The 18,012-nt window shown below is 41.7% G+C and overlaps 2 protein-coding genes across 3 annotated transcripts in view; one reads left to right on the forward strand and one right to left on the reverse strand.

Annotated features, from left to right (window-relative positions):
- Positions 1-5,387: 5,387 nt before the first annotated feature.
- On the reverse strand, positions 5,388-13,660 carry RPL6 (ribosomal protein L6). The gene is made up of 6 exons (XM_088449236.1): positions 13,488-13,660; positions 13,296-13,391; positions 11,078-11,221; positions 7,596-7,644; positions 6,162-6,346; positions 5,388-5,580 (listed from the first exon to the last, which is right to left on the reverse strand). The coding sequence occupies exons 1-6, from the start codon at positions 13,635-13,637 to the stop codon at positions 5,428-5,430; spliced, it is 777 nt and encodes a 258-aa protein (XP_088305362.1). The 5' UTR covers positions 13,638-13,660; the 3' UTR covers positions 5,388-5,427.
- A 935-nt stretch (positions 13,661-14,595) lies between these two features.
- PTPN11 (protein tyrosine phosphatase non-receptor type 11) overlaps positions 14,596-18,012 on the forward strand; it is a 68,722-nt gene continuing 65,305 nt past the window's right edge. The window contains exon 1 of one of the 2 annotated variants that reach the window (XM_088449235.1): positions 14,596-15,046. In XM_088449235.1, the coding sequence (XP_088305361.1) occupies positions 15,033-15,046 (14 nt within the window). In that variant the 5' untranslated portion in view covers positions 14,596-15,032. The remainder of the gene's footprint in view (positions 15,047-18,012) is intronic. The other variant, XM_088449234.1, reaches the window with a different exon arrangement.

Genomic DNA, 18,012 nt, shown 5'->3' on the forward strand with positions numbered 1-18,012 from the left:
CCGTGACAACAACTCCGGCAACTTCTCTACTATTCAGTTACTGCACCGTACCGTATGAACAATACAGTATGTGCAGTGATTTGCATCCTGTTATAAGATGTTACGGTACAGTACTACAGTATATACTGTAAATGTATATTATGCGACATTAAAAATACAGTATGGGTTGTGTGTTCATGCAAATGCTGTGAATATGATAGACATTCAGTACAGTGGAGCACTCGCCACCCAGCAGTTAAGCACTATATTACATGCAATTACAAAAGTGGAGCACTCGCCACCCAGCAGTTAAGCACTGTATTACATGCCGTAGCATATCCTTCGTTGAAGACCACGGTATTCCACAAGTCCATGGCGCGACTCAGAGGCGTGCACGCCACTCCACAAGTCCATGGCGCGACTCACGCCACGCCATGAGCAACAAAATAGCTGGGCAGATCTGTAGTTATAAAAGGTGTCGAAAACGCTCTCTATTTTTACCTTTGTGGGGTAACCCAGATTTTCCACCTAATAAAACATCACCATTTTTAAGACGTGGCACAGTGTAGGTCTGGATCATGTTTATTCGTTTTAGAACACCAAACCGCTGATCCCTATCACACGTTCACAATTACAGGAATGATTTCCTTCTCTCAATATCTCCATTTCCACAGACTATTAGTTATGCAAACTGGTTGAAAGGATTTGCGGAACCTAGATCAGCTTTGCAACTTTTAGAGATTCCCTCTCTACCTATGCATATGCATGCCCTGTCTTTGAAGTAGAATTTAGGTTTGCAAAAATGGAAGCTTCCCTCCCTGATCTATGAAAACTATTTAAGATTCCTATTTAAAGCTCAAACTATTCGTTTCAATATCAAATACTGAAATGCATTAAAAAAAAATTCATAGGGCGTACTTTACCCCGAAGTTAAAATTGAAGCACCTAACTCCAATTGTTACAAAATGTGGCGCACCTGATGCAGGTATAATACATTGTTTGTGGCTTTGCCCCCAGATTCAAACATTTTGGATGGCCCTTGAAACCTATATCACCAATACTTTAAAGAGTTTAAGATTAGTGCAGAATAGGCCTTTTGGGGTATTGAGATAACCGTATATTGCTAGTCAAACTGGCAGCAGCTGCCCCCCCCAAAAAAACCTATATTATCACAATGCATCTCCGCTGATCCCATACCTGTAAACTTATTGCACTCAAAATTTTCTCTTATTTTTTATTGATTGGACTGAAACTTGCATCCATAAAGAAATTATGACTGAAAACTTCTTTGATACTTGGCTCCCTTATATTCATACTCTATCAGAAAATTATTAAGGAAGTTCTGAGAAAAATGTTTCTACTTAACATCTTGGTATAATTTAGAAGTATTAAGTGCAGGGGTGCCTTTTAATTTCTATACAGTTAAATAAATGGTCTATATAACTTTTAAATTTAATTGAAATTAAAAATTGTAAGGTAGATTTTTTTGGGAGAACTGTTATTTGATATGAAATTATATGATTTGTAGTATATTCTTGTTAGCGCCAATAGCAAAAGTTTTTCTGCTTTGTATACATTTATGGCATTAATATTGCCATGCTGCTGGTACCATACGTGATATGGGTAAAACAGAGCGCGGGCATATTTCTTTTGTTTCAAAATTTTGCCTTATGCTATCATGGCAGCTTCAATTTAGGCTATAAAAGGCCTAGTTGGGTGTGACTAACAGCCAGCCCCTGTATAGATGTGTCCCTCTGTATCTAGGAGGTGAGTACATTTAACTGCATTGTAATGATATGCTAGGCATATATGCTAGTTAGGGACCTGCAGAAAAATGGGGTCCCTTGATGCTGGGCTGCAGGCTTGACAAACACCCTACAGTGTTTCATGACAAAGGCCCTGATTCAGAGCCTGTCGCTCTGACCAGAGCGCTCGCTCTGAATCAGGGCCCACCTCCATAATTAGGGAGCGTCCTCCTGGACGCTCGTATAGCTGTGGGTCACCACCCACAGCATATACGAGCGTGCAGGATGATGGTCGCGATGGTCTTGACCATCGCCACTGCGAGCCGAAGCCTGCGGTTGAGTTTCTCAACCGCAAGGCCCGGAGTGATTTTGGACAAAATCACTCCCACTGACATCACTAGTGATGTCAGTGGGGCCGGCTTCTGACGGTAGGCGTTCCCTTGGGAACGCCCCCGGCACGCCCACCAAAGGGGGCATGCTGTCAATCAACATCGACAGCACGCCCCCTTTGATCAGACACAACGAGCGAAGGAAAGTCCTTCGCTCGTCGCGTCTCGCGCATGCGCACCATCGACCCACTTGCGAGCGGACAGCTGCTCGCAAGTGTGTCTGAATCAGGCCCAAAATCCCATTTGTTTTATTTGCTGCACACATATAGATTTGTAGTATATTATTGTTAGCGCCGATAGCAAAAGTTTTTCTGATATGAAATTACCCCATTGGAGTTTATAAAGGCCTACCTATCTTTCAGTGTAAGGGCAGTTATACTAGGAATGCTCGCTATAAGTAAATCTACTTTAACCCCCTTCACTGCTGAGTTCTTATTTCTGTGCAGAGTCAATTTTCCAATGTGAACACTAATCACATTTCAACATATCTTTTTTTCTTTCACAAATTATACTTTACCTTTCACGAGGCTTTGTAATCTTAGAAAATACTACTCATCTTAAATGACCCAAAAATATATATATTTTTTAAATGACAAATTTTATTCATAAGATCATGCAAAGATCGACAGTAACATATATATCCATCTCATAATCAGGCATGGAGTACACATTGTGGTATGCTAAGTAATGTCTTTGATACCCAAAATAGAGCAGAAAAGATGAACCATCATCAATTTTAGTATGCCTTCATTATTAAATGGATAAACATTCCAGTTTAATTTTACAGCAACATCTTCAATTGTGACCATTCTTTCTGGATTTTCTACTTAATGGATATGCAATAAAAACCATAATTTTTGATCAAGTTCCTCAAGATACTTTTTCAGACTAAAGCTGGCCACACATCTAAAGATCTGTCCAACCAGCCAACTAGTTGATTGGTTGGAATGAAAATCTGGTAACGTATAGGAGTAAATGATGATCAGGAATTTGCTCCTAAATGCCAGAAAACAGATGAAAATGGACGTTCAGACAAGTTTGTTAAATGTTTGATCTAAACAATTTGTCCATTTTCCAGCATTTTTGAGCAAATTGACGATTGTCATTCGCTTTCATACCTTACCAGATTTTCATTCCAACCAATCAACTAGTTGGCTGGTTGGACAGATAATCTTTAGATGTGTGGCCAGCTTAAGGCTTTACATCTATACAATAAGCACAAAAGTGTGTGTGTCCTTTATGCACGGCCAGAGTTTTGTACCTACACCACTATACCAAATTTGGTGGAGCAAAGTTTGACCAGGATTAGGTTTTTGGCTATGTTTAGTCTGGGCCATTGAGATCTACATGGTGCACTGCACACCAAGTAGGCCGTGGAATCTGTTTTGAAATTTTTGTTTAAGCAAGTTTGCTCAGGATGTCTCCTCCCAGTACTTTAAACTGCACTGATCTGAAGGTACAGGCTGATCTTTACCAGTAGGGGGCAGGCAGAGCTCCAACAGAAGAGCAGTGAGTCAGAGGATCAACTGTCACATTGCACCGGCACTTACTAATTTCTTCCAAGCACATTTTCATATGCCATGGTCTCTGATGTTGTTCTGCAGAGATTTCTGTTCAGCAATGATTTCTGTTCTGCACAGATTTGGGAAGCTATACTGGATTTCTGTCCTGCAAGTCAATCTGCTCCTGATATACCCCCAATTCCAGACAGTTAAGAGAATATGCCTCCCTGCACTGTCATTTACTCCTAAATTGCATGGTTATCTAGGTGCGAATGACTTCTGTGTTTTGTCATAGCTTTCCCCCCCATAAGTATATCACATTCAAACTAAGTTTAGTTCTTTCCACTTCACAGCCTTCAAAAGTGTGGTCCTTTTCAAGACCATTCACTGTTAAAGCACAACCAAGATCAAGTTTCAGAATAGCCATGCCACCAAAAACCAAAACAAAAAAACCCCAAAACAATCCAGTCTGGGTAGCAGCTCCTCAACTGCTGGACATAAAAGAGGCAAGATGTGGAGCAGACCTCAGCGGAAGTACAAACAATGTCAATAGATTAATGAAATGGGGTTATAGGCAAGGACAATGCAAATTATGAAGTCTGCAGATGCACCTCAAGGTCCATTCTTCAACCCAGGCAATGTTGGGTATCACAGCTAATTTATCCCTAAGCATATGTTTTACTAAACCAGACATTGTCATTGTCCAAATTAAATCTGCTTTGTTTTGCCAATTTTATCTAATTTGTTATTAGAGGAATTACCCAGCACACTATGTACTGGGTGCAAATATCTTTACACTTCTAGTCATTAAGGACCTGTCTCTCAACCACTTCTTTAGTATAAGCTGCATGGTTTGTTTTATTAGCATTGTGATACTCTGGCTACAAAAGCCTACTACAGCCATATACCGTGCAGTATTAACTTATGCTAGAAAGTTCCATCACATTCCTTTGTAAGAGGAATTCTCTTTAGATCTAATACAACAATATTGAAAATATACACTATCACATGCATGTGCAGAATACTCTTCTGCTTAGAAAGATTTAAAATGTTTTGCCATCAGAATTGCTAGAGGCGGCACACTGTAGCCCCCTGGGTAGCCAGCCCGGTCCTCTGTCCTGCTGCATGAATGGTGCAGCTTTGGGACTCCTCAAAGATAGTAAAACCCATCTTAACCAACACACAACCTGCCTAGCAACCGGAAGCTCACTGGGGGGGGGGGGGGGGGGGGGGGAAAGGAGGAGAACCATTATATACCATCATGCAGGCATTCTTAAAACTACTCGACTTTACCCATCTAAAATAGACTCAAACCCATTGTAAAGGTTGCATGGAGTATAAGTATTGATCTGTACTAAAACACCAAAACTTAACAGGTCAACTCTTAATGGATAGACTTCAGTGATTCTCAACCTCGGTCCTCAAGGCACAGTAACAGTCCTGGTTTTAGTGATATCCATGATTGATCACAGATTGTTAAATCAAAATAACTAAGGTACTAATTAAGTCACCTGTGCTCAAGTATGGATATCCTTAAAACCTGGACTGTTAGTGTGCCTCAATGACCGTGGTTGGTAACCCCTGGGTTAGAGAGTAAAGATGATAATCCCAATGATATAATGTATTTTATCATAATCAGGATCCAGTTGAAATACTTAAGTAAACAAGTGGAACATTATCTCTAGACCGTTCAAAGAGTGACAAAATCAAAGCATTTCTTGAAAGAAAAACCCCCAGAGAACTAAATTCTGAAATAACACAAAACTCGGCAGTAGATTTACATTATCTTTTAATAATCCTTTGTGAAGTGTTTTAGAAAACCAGTTTGTGTGGATACATTCCGTTTGACAGTGAAAATACTGAGTGCAGGTATCCACGGAGCTGGGGCTCTTTTTTGATGAGAGGCAGGAGCTGCGAATCCACAAACTTCTGATCGGCTTTGCGCTGCTGTGTCACTGCGTATTTCTAGGAAACCAACAAAATAGTCAGGTACTATTCTGAATATATTCACTCAGACTTAAACAGTTTCAACAATCCAAGTTTAAAAAAGCATCTTAAAAACATTAAAATATACGAGTAAATATTCTTACACAATAAGATGTGCTATTTGGAGCTGTATGCTAGGTGCTCCTTTTTTCCAGGTATAAGTGACACGTATGACGGAGACCCTACTACAAAAATAATTCCTGGTCAGTGCCTCAAAGAGTGTTATTAAGGCATACATTTGAATGGCATATCTTATCTAGTTCTGTACTTGTTCAGGGAATGTAGCCAACAGCAACTGTTAATGTTATCGGCTTATACAACTACAATTTCAGCAAGATTACGGATCTGAATTTGAATGTAGTTTGTAACTTTATGTGAGAGACCAGTATGATTCGAAAGAGAAAAAAAAAAAAAAAAAAGCACACTGTAGAATACAGAAAAAGTTGCTCCACGTGTACCAGTCTCTAACACACAGGAGACTGGAGTCCTGCTAGACAGCAGACAGAATAACTACCCTCTAATAGGTCATAGCAGCTTACTGCTATAAGGCAATGACTTACCTCCTTCTCGGTGTCAAAGATCTCTCCCTCCTGGTGCTTGGGTTTTCGCAGCTTCTTCTTCTTGAAGTAAGAATCACTTAAGTGTTTTGGTACCTTGACACTGGAGATATCAATTTTAGTAGACGTTGCAATGACAAATTTCTGGTGGGCCCTCCTCAGGGGAACTCGGTTGAGAGCCAGAGGACCTAGTTTAATAGGAAAATATAAAAAATTAAATAGAGATTCAATATTCATAGTCCATCTAAATTATATACATATATGTTTTGCACTGACTTTAAAAAGCAGAATATTTAAAGGAAATTAGGTTTTCAATATTCAATGGTTTATTTTGATGCTCAAAAAGGCCCCTTGCCACTATGGACCAGAGATTTTAATGAAACAAAAATGGTTATTTTGGGGAGCACCTCAATTCTATTATGTAGGAATTACCAGTTTCATTTTACCTCAACAATTGAACGAATTAATAAATTGTATTCTAATTCAAATATGTGAGTGTGATAATTATCCCTTATATAAAACTAATCTTAGTACACCCAAACAAGTTAATCTCAAGTACAGATACATATATAAAACAGTTTAATTTCAATAAAACACAATAGGCTTTCACACAATACATGTACAAATCACCATTTTATAATTTATTTTTATTTTTTTTAAACAGTACGCGTATTAGTGCCCTGAAGTGGGCAGACGATGTTAGCCAGTCCACTTTGTTTTGCAGAACAGTAATGTTTTCACACAACGCGTTTCAGGTAACTACTTCTAAAAAGGGGTGTTTTTTAAATGGCTTTTTATTAGCTTTATTTTAATCTAACTAGTATAATAGTTGTTCTGAACAGGATATCCTAATAATAAAGTTAGTCTTAGTTTCTGGTTCCTCAAGTCGGACAGCTCTAAAAACTCCTAAAAAGGACTTTTAGTACAGCTCCATTGGTGAAAATTATCTTTAGAAGTACCTCAAGTCAGGCACCTCTAAAGATTTCCAGGACAGTTATTAGCACAAATATATCTCTCTCTCTGTGCAGCTCTGGAGCTTTAGTGATATAGCGTTCACGCTTTAAAATGGGAAAATGCACCCTGCTCTTATGGAGAGGTACCTTAAATGAACATACAGAGAAAAACTTTAACCACAAAGTCAGCCACTACCTACAACAGATGAATGTGTTTTTTTTTCCTGTCTTCTGTTGGAACAGTAGACTTTTTTATTTACATTTCTTTTTAAAAATAACCAAAGAGAGGAAACTGACAGAGGCAGTAAATAATAGGCTCAGAGTTGCAGGAGACACAATCATTGTAAATATACAGAAAGCTGATGTAGAGGATATTTTACATGTCAGTCTTAAAAATGGAACAATTTCACACCAATAATTTAGGAACGTATTGTTTTTGCTAGAGGAAAAAAAAAAAAAAAAACACCATACATATCCTGTTTACCTGTTACTAACAGGAGACCAGTTTGCAGTTGTTTCAGGAAGACAACACGCTGTAAAATAAATAAGTGTATTTAGTCTTAAGGTAGAAAGCAGTTTAGCAAAGCTATCCAAAGCAAAGAAAGTTCTGAAAATTGTTTGACCATAATATATGGAAGAACTACAAGCAGCAGTAGAATAAAAAGAAAGGTTTGATCTTCAAAATATAATGGTAATCTGTATATGACCACTTGGACGGCTGTGTATTGTTTGATAATGTGCCCCTGTTTTGCTTAACGTACAATGAGGACTATCGCCTTCTACAGCTGGGTACACACCATATGACTGTGACCCAGCAATGTAACAATGCATTGTGCACCGTACACACTGCTAGATCCAGCGTATGATGGCGTGATGTATTGTTACATGCGTTCATTGAATCATCCCATGTGCTGTGAAGAAGTGTGGACACCTCTGACGTACACACTATTATAATGTGTACGATATATAGTTCTGACCCGCGTTGGGACGAATAATAGTAAAACACAGGGTTGGGGGGAAAAAAAAAAAAAGTTTTTTTAAAAAAAGTAAAAAAAATAAATACTTTTTTGCAGGTTTATACAGTTTTTTGTGCATCACTGTTTTCATAAAAAAAAATGGATTCCTGCATATTATATTAATACTGTGAAACATTGCAATGTATTAGAAATATTTATCAATCATGTTTTAATGCTTTCAAACATTAACAATTCAAAGTTATTAGAATTTCTCTCACAAAAGGACAGCCAAACTAAGGGCCTCATTTATCAACGAGTTTCATCCGTCACAACAATTGATAAGCTTTGATGCTTATGATAATGGTGCTCCAGCCAATCAGCACCCAACTGTCATCAGTCTGAAAAATTAAAGTTGGGAGCAGATTGGCTTGAGCACCATTTATCATACGCAACAAGTTTTATCACTTATTGTGAAAGTTAAAACTAGTTGAGAAATGAGGCCTTGAAAGTCTTACACTCGCCTCAGTAGGATTGAAGGTTTTGAATTGAAATTAACATGAAGGAGATTAAACCATGAGGTGTTTCTCTGTATATTGCCTCTATAATGTGTTGGGAGTCAGGGGCGTCTTTAGAGAGGCGGCCTGTGTGCATCCCCCGACACGGGCCCCCTCCTCTCACTCCGGTGGCGACAGACAACTGCCGCGGCTGGCCGGCCACCAGAATCAATAGACTCTGGGCACTAGAGTGTGCCCAGGGTCTAGAAATGGCGCGGCTGCCATTTTCCTGGCGATCTCACAGCGCATGACGCCGGAAAAATGGCCGCGGCGGCAATTTTCCAGCATTTGAACAGCGCTGAGAGACCTGACACGGGACTTCGGAGAGGTAAGTAATACAAAGTTTGGGTGCAGGGTGTGCGGTGCGGGCCCCCCCTGAACCCGGGGGCCCGTGTGCACCGCACCCCCTGCAGCCGTTATAGATACGCCCCTGGTTGGCGTGGTTTACCCTTTAAGATTTACAATATTAGTTGTGGTTTTCTTCTGTCCTATAGGATTGTTAGTGAAGGAGTTTGTGCAGTCTTAGCTGATGCTAGGCAGATTTAGTACCCCTCTGATCTGTTCCATTTAGGTTATGTGTGTGAATTTATTGTATTGGTTCAGCTCAACCCAAGTGAAGACCAGAAGCAACAAGAATGGAATACTACCAGGGGGATTCCCTTATTCTAGGCTGTCTTTTTAAAGACATCACGGCACTGTGCCTGTAGTCACAACACAATAAAAAAAAGTAAACACTAACATTTGGTTTAAACCATGGAAACCATTTGGTTTAAACCAGCCAACCCTATATACATCATATAGTGTGTATCCATCTTAAGATCAAGTCAATCTGGAAATCCATCTAAGGTGAGGGGGGGGGGGGTATTTGAATGACTGCATGCTGGGATATGGAGAAAGGGCAACAAGTACTAAAGGGAGCACAGACCTCTGGAATGAGACACCAGGGAGGAGGGTTCGGTATACATGTACGACAGTCAATGTCAACATTGACCATGTAGACATTCAGCATGTCAACACTGATGTTATGTCGACATGTGTTAGGGACAGCATGAGAAGAAAACCAGTATGTTGATATTCTAACACTAGCCTTCCAGGAATTGTTGATGTTTTAACTATGTCAACGTTCCACTATTGACAGTGTGAATGTAGACATGCTAAATACTAGAGTAGTGACTGTGTATTGGGAGGAGGCCCACATAATAGGTTCATCATTAGGAAGGTTTTCCTCTAGCAACCACAAGGACGCCACAATCACTTCAGCATATTCTAATGCAAGTTCCTATATATAGTCATTTTTTAACATTTTAATTTATTGATGTATTTATTCTTAAAATGGATGCAACACCATTTGTGCAAATTTAACTGCTCACTACAACGCACAAACTAAATCTAGAACCAGTATACACATAACCATAATATAGAATACATGATCTAAGCCATATATTTAAGTGTAGTTTCTTGAGAAATGTATGCTATTTACAGGTTTTTTCCAAAATATCCACATCAAGAAACACTTAAATCTTGTTGGAAGCACTAATTATTTAAGTGAATTTGTAATGAACAATATTGCAATGATTAAAGAACTGTCATTTTTTTGGTCCATGCCCAGGTCAAACAAAATAAACTGCCCTGATATTAAATCGGGCACAAAAATGTGTCCAAAGCAAAGGAGCATTATGGTGTAACAGAATGCTCAGGCAAATGGATGCGACAGTATTAGGCCACCATAAAAAAAAATAAAAAAAAAATAGAAAGATATACAGGTCATTTCACCTTTGGGCCTCTGCAACCAGGCTGCAAATATTTTCCTACGCTATCTCACTAAATGCTGGAGCACCAAGAAAAAATTGCACTATAATCTATGCATTGTTGCACACCAGGGAGTCAGTGTAAACAAAGCAAAATAATGAGCAATTAGAGCATGTTTTCTGCAGTCTTTGTTAAAAGCACTGTATAAAATATCTACAACTGAAAACTTAACATTCAATAAAGGACTGACTTTATTCTTCTTTTGTTAGTTTGTTTTAATTAGACATTATGCGAGCAGTGTTGTGTTCCATACTTTATGCAAATAATGTACTTCGTATAGTGAGCGGCTGTTTTTATTTTTCTTTCTACTTCTTGTGGATACAGTCTAACATGCAAATAGGACTGACCAGGTCAACACATTTCAGTTTTTAAATGGATCTCCGTAAAACGAGTGCACTAAACTCAATTTACAAGAGAAAACGGTTCATTGACTGAGCTGCTGTTTCATACCCAAATTAAACTGAGCATTTTTTACATTTATTTTTTTTGACATGACCAAAACACTGCAAAAATGGCTCACTGGTTGATGAAACCCTGGCTTGTGTAGCTACTAATGATAAAACCTCTGCACTACACATAATACTGGAGTTTAGTAGGCCCAAAACAAATTATCCTACACCCCCAATAAGCAACCAAGGTGCATTTACCTTCCCCCTGTGACGTCCGTTAAGGAGGATCAGCACAGTCCCAGGAGTGATGCTAGCACGCAGGTTGCGCTTGTGTTTGCTGAAAGGCTTCTTGCCGTGGCTCAAAAGCTTGCGGGGAACATCTTCAGTGGGATAATAACGTGGCTGGGGGTAGAGGAAACAAAAGTTTTAAGCCCAGTCACAAACCGGTTCTGAGAAAATACAAATCGTTCGATTACTCCTATAATGTACACAATTCTGCCATCTGAGTCACAGAAGGAGATACTGTATACAGTGACAAATATAATTGCTGTTCAAAACCAACACAGAAGGTCTAATTTTACATTCACCATGTTCCTTATACACCGGGGCTATGCATGAAAATCTATTGACTGCATTAAGGGGACTATCCATTACACAACTTTTTAAATGATCCGACTAAACCAGGAGGTTTTGGTCACACTGTTCACAAAGTCGAGTAATGGATAGTCGGCAAGGACCAGCGATGCGCGTGCACGCTGGGTTCTTGCCAACCCCGCCACCTGATGACGCTAGTCAGGTTCGGCATGTTCAGAGATAGGAGTCCAGGCTCCTGCACTGAATGATGTTTAGTGCAGGCACCGCGGCGACCTGAAGGTCTGAACGCTAGACGTTCAGTCTTTCAGGTCGCCTAGTGGATAGGCCCCTTTAGAGTTCACATGTTTTAACTGACTATCACACAAGCTTTGTCCTGGGGTTTAAGGTAAATAGGAAGCACAGTATTAAAAGCAGTATCCATTTATATAGAGTGATTCATGTTTTCTGCACAAGAGTACATTAGAATCTTTATTATGCCACTCTTGTTCCATTAAGATTTTTGCCCAGCATGTTGGGATGCTATTAAGTGTACGCAGTCCCAGACTAGAACTAAGGGGTCGATTCAGACCCCGACGCTAACCTGGGCTCTCTCGCAGCCAAAAGGGACTGGGTATGCAAATTCCGCGTTTGCACTGTCTGGTGCAAAGACACCTCTGTCTCAGAGAGCGACGGCAGAGCGAACGCACGCCAGTCTAAAGACGCCCACTTTTCTATCTTAACTCACGTCACCTCCAGGAAGTGCATGATTAATCATGACCATCGAAAGCCATCGGAGCTGCTCGTAGCCCTCAAGGTAGACCCTACCTCGCCGCAAGCTGAAATATAAGTGAAGTATACAATGACGCTTCTTTGCCAATTATGCACACCCATAAGACGCCGTTGCCGCATAGACACGCCTACGTTCGCACCACCACTCCCCCGTTCACAAGTACCTTCCGGTTACCACCCTCAAATGGCACTGTCACTCAAAATAGCGACGAGCGCACGATTCCCGGCCGCAGTGACTGGTCCGCGCATGCGTACTTTGACACATACGCACGAAAGTCGCCCATAGCGTGTGTCCGCAGCTTAGCAAACTAGTCTGATTCGGGCCCTCAGGTTGCTGAGGGCAAAAAAAAAGAAAACCTCTGGATGAACAGTCTCAGATTAGTACAGGAAAGTTAACCTCTATTTTATCAAATAAAACGTTTTACTACAGAATTAGAAACATACAAATCCAACATCCACAATCTACACTCTAAATTTGCATAATAAACAAAAATACTTTGCACTTTAGATCTTGAGCGATTATGCGAAGCGTGATGTAATCATAATTAGGGATGTGCAGGCTCGTATAGGTTCGAGTTTGCACGTGGAGTTCGGATTTTTCCCTCCAAAAAAACGGAACTCAGAACGAGGCAAAACGTCATCTTACATGGACGAACATCATCATTCCTGGTCTTTTGTCCAGGAATGATGATGTTCGTCCATGTAAGATGACGTTTTGCCTCGTTCTGAGTTCCGTTTTTTTGGAGGGAAAAATCCGAACTCCACGTGCAAACTCGAACCTATCCGAGCCTGCACATCCCTAATCATAATAGTCGGCATGTCAGCGCCGGAACCCTGACACCTGTCAGAATCCCGGTGCCAGCATCCCGACGGTACGCAGTGATGTTAGGGAGAGGGGTATAATGAAGGTTAGTTTTAGGCAGCGGGGAGGGTTGGTTAGGGGTAGAGATGATTACTATACTTACAGGTGTCGATTTCCTAACGGGATGCCGGCGTCAGGCTCCCATACCCAACTCTGTTAAACTTTTAGTGCAATTATTTACTACAATTAAAAATATTGCCCACTAACTTAGTATTTACTTATGGATTACAGTTTTGCCTAATATACACTTACCATTTTACGGAGCTTAACCACACGTGTACCACCATTCTTGTCTCCACCAACTGTTTTGCTCACTGTGGCCCTGGGCTTCGCTCTCTTCTTTTCAATCTAAGAAAAGCAATAACAGTTGTTAAAAAAAAAAAATACACCCAAAACACAGAGTATACACAATTCTACTAAATGATGTATAGATTTGTTTGTTACCTTTGTCTCAGGGGCCTTATATTTGCGCTTGTATAGTGCTTTCCTGGCAAACATCGCAGAACGGGAATATTTTCCAATCCCACGCGCCAACACCGGGTTGCGACTGGCATGATGCCTTTTAACCTTCTTCACAGGCTGCTCTCCTGCCATCTACAAAAAATTAGTGGAAAAAAAAAAATTATAAGCCAAAGCTTTAGAACACAAGGCAGAATAAGTGTTTACCCTGAACTGCATTTATTTGTTAAAAGATGCAAGTAACTTGTGAGAGTTTGGCGGGATGGATGTAATGTACTATTCCGGAGTGGCAAATTTCAAGTAATACCCTTCACCTCAGAGGTGCACACAGAGAAACTTGCAGGGTTGATGGTACTGTAACTGGCCAATGTGTGCAGCAGGATATAAAAGTAATGCTCGGCTGCATATTGCCAGGAACTTACAGGTAACTGCACTAAGCTATATATGGACACACATTAGCATGCTGTACAATCCCACTATTACACTACACATAGGGCCACAGCACAAAACCTGCACAGCACACACTATGAGGCACAGGCAGCCCATGAGCAGTGTACAGCACATCTCTCTCACAGCCATCCCAGCACAGGGCCGGTGCACAGTACGGCGGAGATGAGACCTGAGCTGGGGCTGAATTCCAGAACTAGTGCTCCCTGGGTGCAGGAGCCGGGTCACTGTCACATCGCTGCCTTATTAGTGTCCCCACGACAGAAAGGCGAGACCGGGTAGCATATCCGAAGGCGGACAATTTGCATGTAAATCGGGACTATGATTACAGAAGGTGGCAGCGGCCCGGACATGTCAGAGTGACACTACACTGCCGGGACCCGGAGCAGCCTCCGCAATACCGGCCGTGTGTGAGCCCATACACTGGCCACTACAGCCCGGGGCGGGTTCGGGGTGTGCGGGAGACCTCCCGGAGCAGGATGACACCGGATTACACCGCACAGAGCCCGCGGCCTGCTAGCTGAGGCCCGCCATGCCTACCTTGGCTGAAAGGGAAAAGGAGCAACATCCGGCCAGAGCACCTATAAGAACCCGTTGCGTTGCGTCATTTCCGTCGCATGGGCTTCTGGGAGATGTAGTCCAGACTAGCCCGAGTCAGGAGAAAGCTTGTCGCTCGCAGATGACGTCATGTACGGCGCCGGTGACCGGTACGGCTGCTAGTGGCGGCGAGCTCTGGGCGGTGCGATAGGAGCTGATGCTGCATCTAGGTGCGGAAGCAGCCGGTGACACGGGCACTCGCCTCCCGGCGCTGCTGCTGGTGACTACGAACATCGGTCACAGCTGCTGAGGCGTACTCGGTGCTGCTGGTAACTCGGTAGACAGCGCTGTCGTCCCGTTTGGTGCCCGGTGTCATCTGCTGCTGTGAGCGACTGCGGAATGGGCCGCCGTGGCGCCGTTTGATGACGTCACTGGTGGCCGCCCGGGCGCTGCTGTTACTGCTGGAGGCCTCGACTGCTGCCGCTGCCGCCTTACACCCGAGCTGGGAGAGACCGAAGGGGAGACTGGAGCTGCTGAGCCCGTACAATGACATCCAGGAGGTGAGGCCGCTGCAGCCCTGCGCCTCCGCTCTGCACCGTCCGCCGAGATGTGGTGGCTACACATTGCCCGACATCTAGCTACACACCCCGGGGGGACACTCGCTGTTACCGCTCTCTGTAATCTTCCTGGCTGCACTGTGCTCCCCCTGTGCTGTTACTGGGTACATGGGGGGAATGCCGGCTATCTCCCAGTATTTACATGTATCCTGCACAGTGTGTGTATTGCGCTGTTCCCGGTGTGTATAGCGGTATTCCCGGTACAGTGCAGGGGTCATGTATGACTAATGTGAGGAGGCTTCACATGTGGAGTAGTTACACATGTCCCTATAACCATGGGAAGCCCCAGCAGCCTGTACTCCCTCAGGAACATCTGTGGGACTGGGCATACATACATACATACATACATAGGTCCTGCAGGAATGCTGAAAGAAATCTAAAATATGGATATAATTCTATAGCCCACACAGACCTGTTCCCTAATGTAATGGGCTCCAGATTTATGTGAGACACTTGTGTTTCCAAACCTCCTGCTATGACAGTCTGGGACTAAAGCCATCCTCAGGTAGCGATCATATTTGCCATAAAATAGGAAACCTACCTGGACGAAACTTTTATACATTGGCTCCAGTATTAATGTTATCCTCGTGACCATGAGCACTGTGTACAAAAAGTTGTCATTTCCATACTGTATACACACTTGTGCCTGAGACCATAAATCATATTGAATTCATAGCTATAGATTTGAGTAGATCACTGAAAACATTTATATTCTACAATTTTTTTTTTTTTACTCTGCATAAACTGAAATAGATACAGTATTTACGCAGTTTTTTTTTAATTAAAATGTAAAAGACTCTATAGCCAGATGACAAACAAAGCAGTGGTCACCTGGAAAGGCCTGGCCACTTGCTAGCTATTTCTATGCAATCACAGTCCACCATGTCAATTTTGTTTGCTAATCTCGTAATCCCTTATTGAGCACTGGGATTCAGCATTCCACTGCTAATTCTACCAGGGCATACAACTATTTTAAGCAAATAAAATGCACACAATTCATACACATTGTGTCAGAAAAAAATTAAATAAAATAAACCTTATTTTTTATAAATTCCAGTTTAAAAATAAACAAAACTGTTCTAGCTCTTTTAAGGTGCGTACACAGTAGACGATTTTTTGCACGATTTGTGCGATTTCGACGCATCGGAACGTCAAATCGTGGAAATCATACAGTGTGTACGAAGATATTGATGCCAATACGTGTTCCTGCTGGTTTTTTCGTCGCATTCTCAGATCTTCCCTGCATGCAGGAAGATCTGGCAATCTCGTTAACGACCCTATATATATATAACGATTTATATTATTAGGATGTTGGTCAGATTACACAGTGTGTATGCACAATATCGTTTGTGTGGGAGTTCAAGGGAAATCGTTCACGACATCGCATGATTTGCAGGTCATCTAGTGTGTAGGGGCCTTTATTTTTCCAGTGATACCCTGGTGAGATGTGCAAAATAATTGTCTGGCAAGGAAGCTGCTAGCAAACATTTAAAGCACAGGTTCTCAAACTCAGTACTCAGGACCCCAAACAGTGCATGTTTTCCAGGTCTCCTCACAGACTCACAAGTGAAATAATTAGCTCCACCTGTGGATCTTTTAAAATGTGTCAGTGAGTAATGACTACACCTGTGCACCTGCTGGGTGACCTGGAAAATGTGATCTTTGTGGGGTCCTGAGGACCGAGTTTGAGAATCACTGATTTAAAGTATTTTCATTGACCCAATGTGACTGGCAGTTTGTACGCTTATGCATTTTAGTGATTAATTATGTAGCTATTGTCTTTAATCTGGTATATTGTATGAGAGTAGGATTATTGATGGATCTATATAAAATAAACTAAAGGTTAAGGTAGTATGCTCCTTGTATCAGAACAATTCCAACAGAGTCATTCATCTGGTACAATATTTATTGCTTTACCAGAGGTATTTCTGGCTCATTGGTCAGTATTCAGTTGTTATAGCGCGCCCGATCTCCCGTCTAAAGTGACAGGAGATAACAGTGCGCTATTCAATTGTTGCCGATTTTCGCGCTAATCGCGCCCAATGAGGTCAGGTTTAGCCGCGTGAAGCGGCTATCCCCAAATAAAGTGCTGGGAGCGATCGCGAAAAGTGCACACAGGGAAATTTTTGCCCATTTCAGCTCGCACCCCCAGGGGTGGTTTGCGAGCTGAAATGGTGCGCTGGCAGCTGATCGCGCCCAACAGGAGCAACAGTTGAATAGGTCCTGTCGGGCGCGTAGGAGGGCGAAATAATTGAATACCGCCCATTGAATTAGAGACCTATTTATATAATTTTTCATCCATTTGTTTAGTGCATTCAGGTTACATTGCAAGTAAAGTAAAGCCAATGCAAGAATGTATTAGTGGGCTGAATAATGTACATGAAAGTATTTATACTTATCCAAATATACTCTCTTCCACTCAGCAGCAGGTTACCATGTTAGGAGGGTGATGCTTCTGTAACTAAATAGAGCTGATTAACCTTCCAATGAGGTGCAACATTCATACTGAACCACAGCAAATAATCTAAACTTGTGTTTTATCCATCTTGTTCAAGATAGATGATGATGGCAAAAGAAACTAATTTAGAGTTATGATCAAATCCATTTACTGGGTTCAACACTCTCACCTGTAAAACTGTTTTGTGCTGCAGGGTGAGGGGATGTAAAGTGAACTGATAGTTATGTCCGGGGCAACTGTAAAATGTAGTGTAAAAATAGAGTTGGCCAGTATGTATGTGCAGCATACAAGAGAATGTGTTTGAAGGAACTGCATGTAAGAAAAGGTTTTGCATTTGTATCCTGTGCTGTACGGTTTGTTTCAATGCAACGTCCTGCACATGACAGAAGTTGCACTGAACTCCACAACAGCTATGACTAGTATGGTTTATGGGGTAATTTTCAATGCTTGG

The sequence above is a fragment of the Taudactylus pleione genome, unplaced genomic scaffold (genome assembly GCF_031769625.1).
Source record: "Taudactylus pleione unplaced genomic scaffold, aTauple2 ptg000479l, whole genome shotgun sequence".
In the NCBI taxonomy this organism is placed as follows: domain Eukaryota; kingdom Metazoa; phylum Chordata; class Amphibia; order Anura; family Myobatrachidae; genus Taudactylus; species Taudactylus pleione.

What these genes read in the sequence shown, in the direction of transcription:
- RPL6 (XM_088449236.1), bottom strand. Translation starts at nt 13,637, where the DNA reads ATGGCAGGAGAGCAGCCTGTGAAGAAGGTTAAAAGGCATCATGCCAGT. An exon ending in ACGGACGTCACAGGGGGAAG is followed by an intron (nt 7,645 to 11,077) that starts GTAAATGCACCT and finishes TTTATTTTACAG; the next exon opens with CGTGTTGTCTTCCTGAAACA. An exon ending in TCTTTGACACCGAGAAGGAG is followed by an intron (nt 5,581 to 6,161) that starts GTAAGTCATTGC and finishes TTGGTTTCCTAG; the next exon opens with AAATACGCAGTGACACAGCA.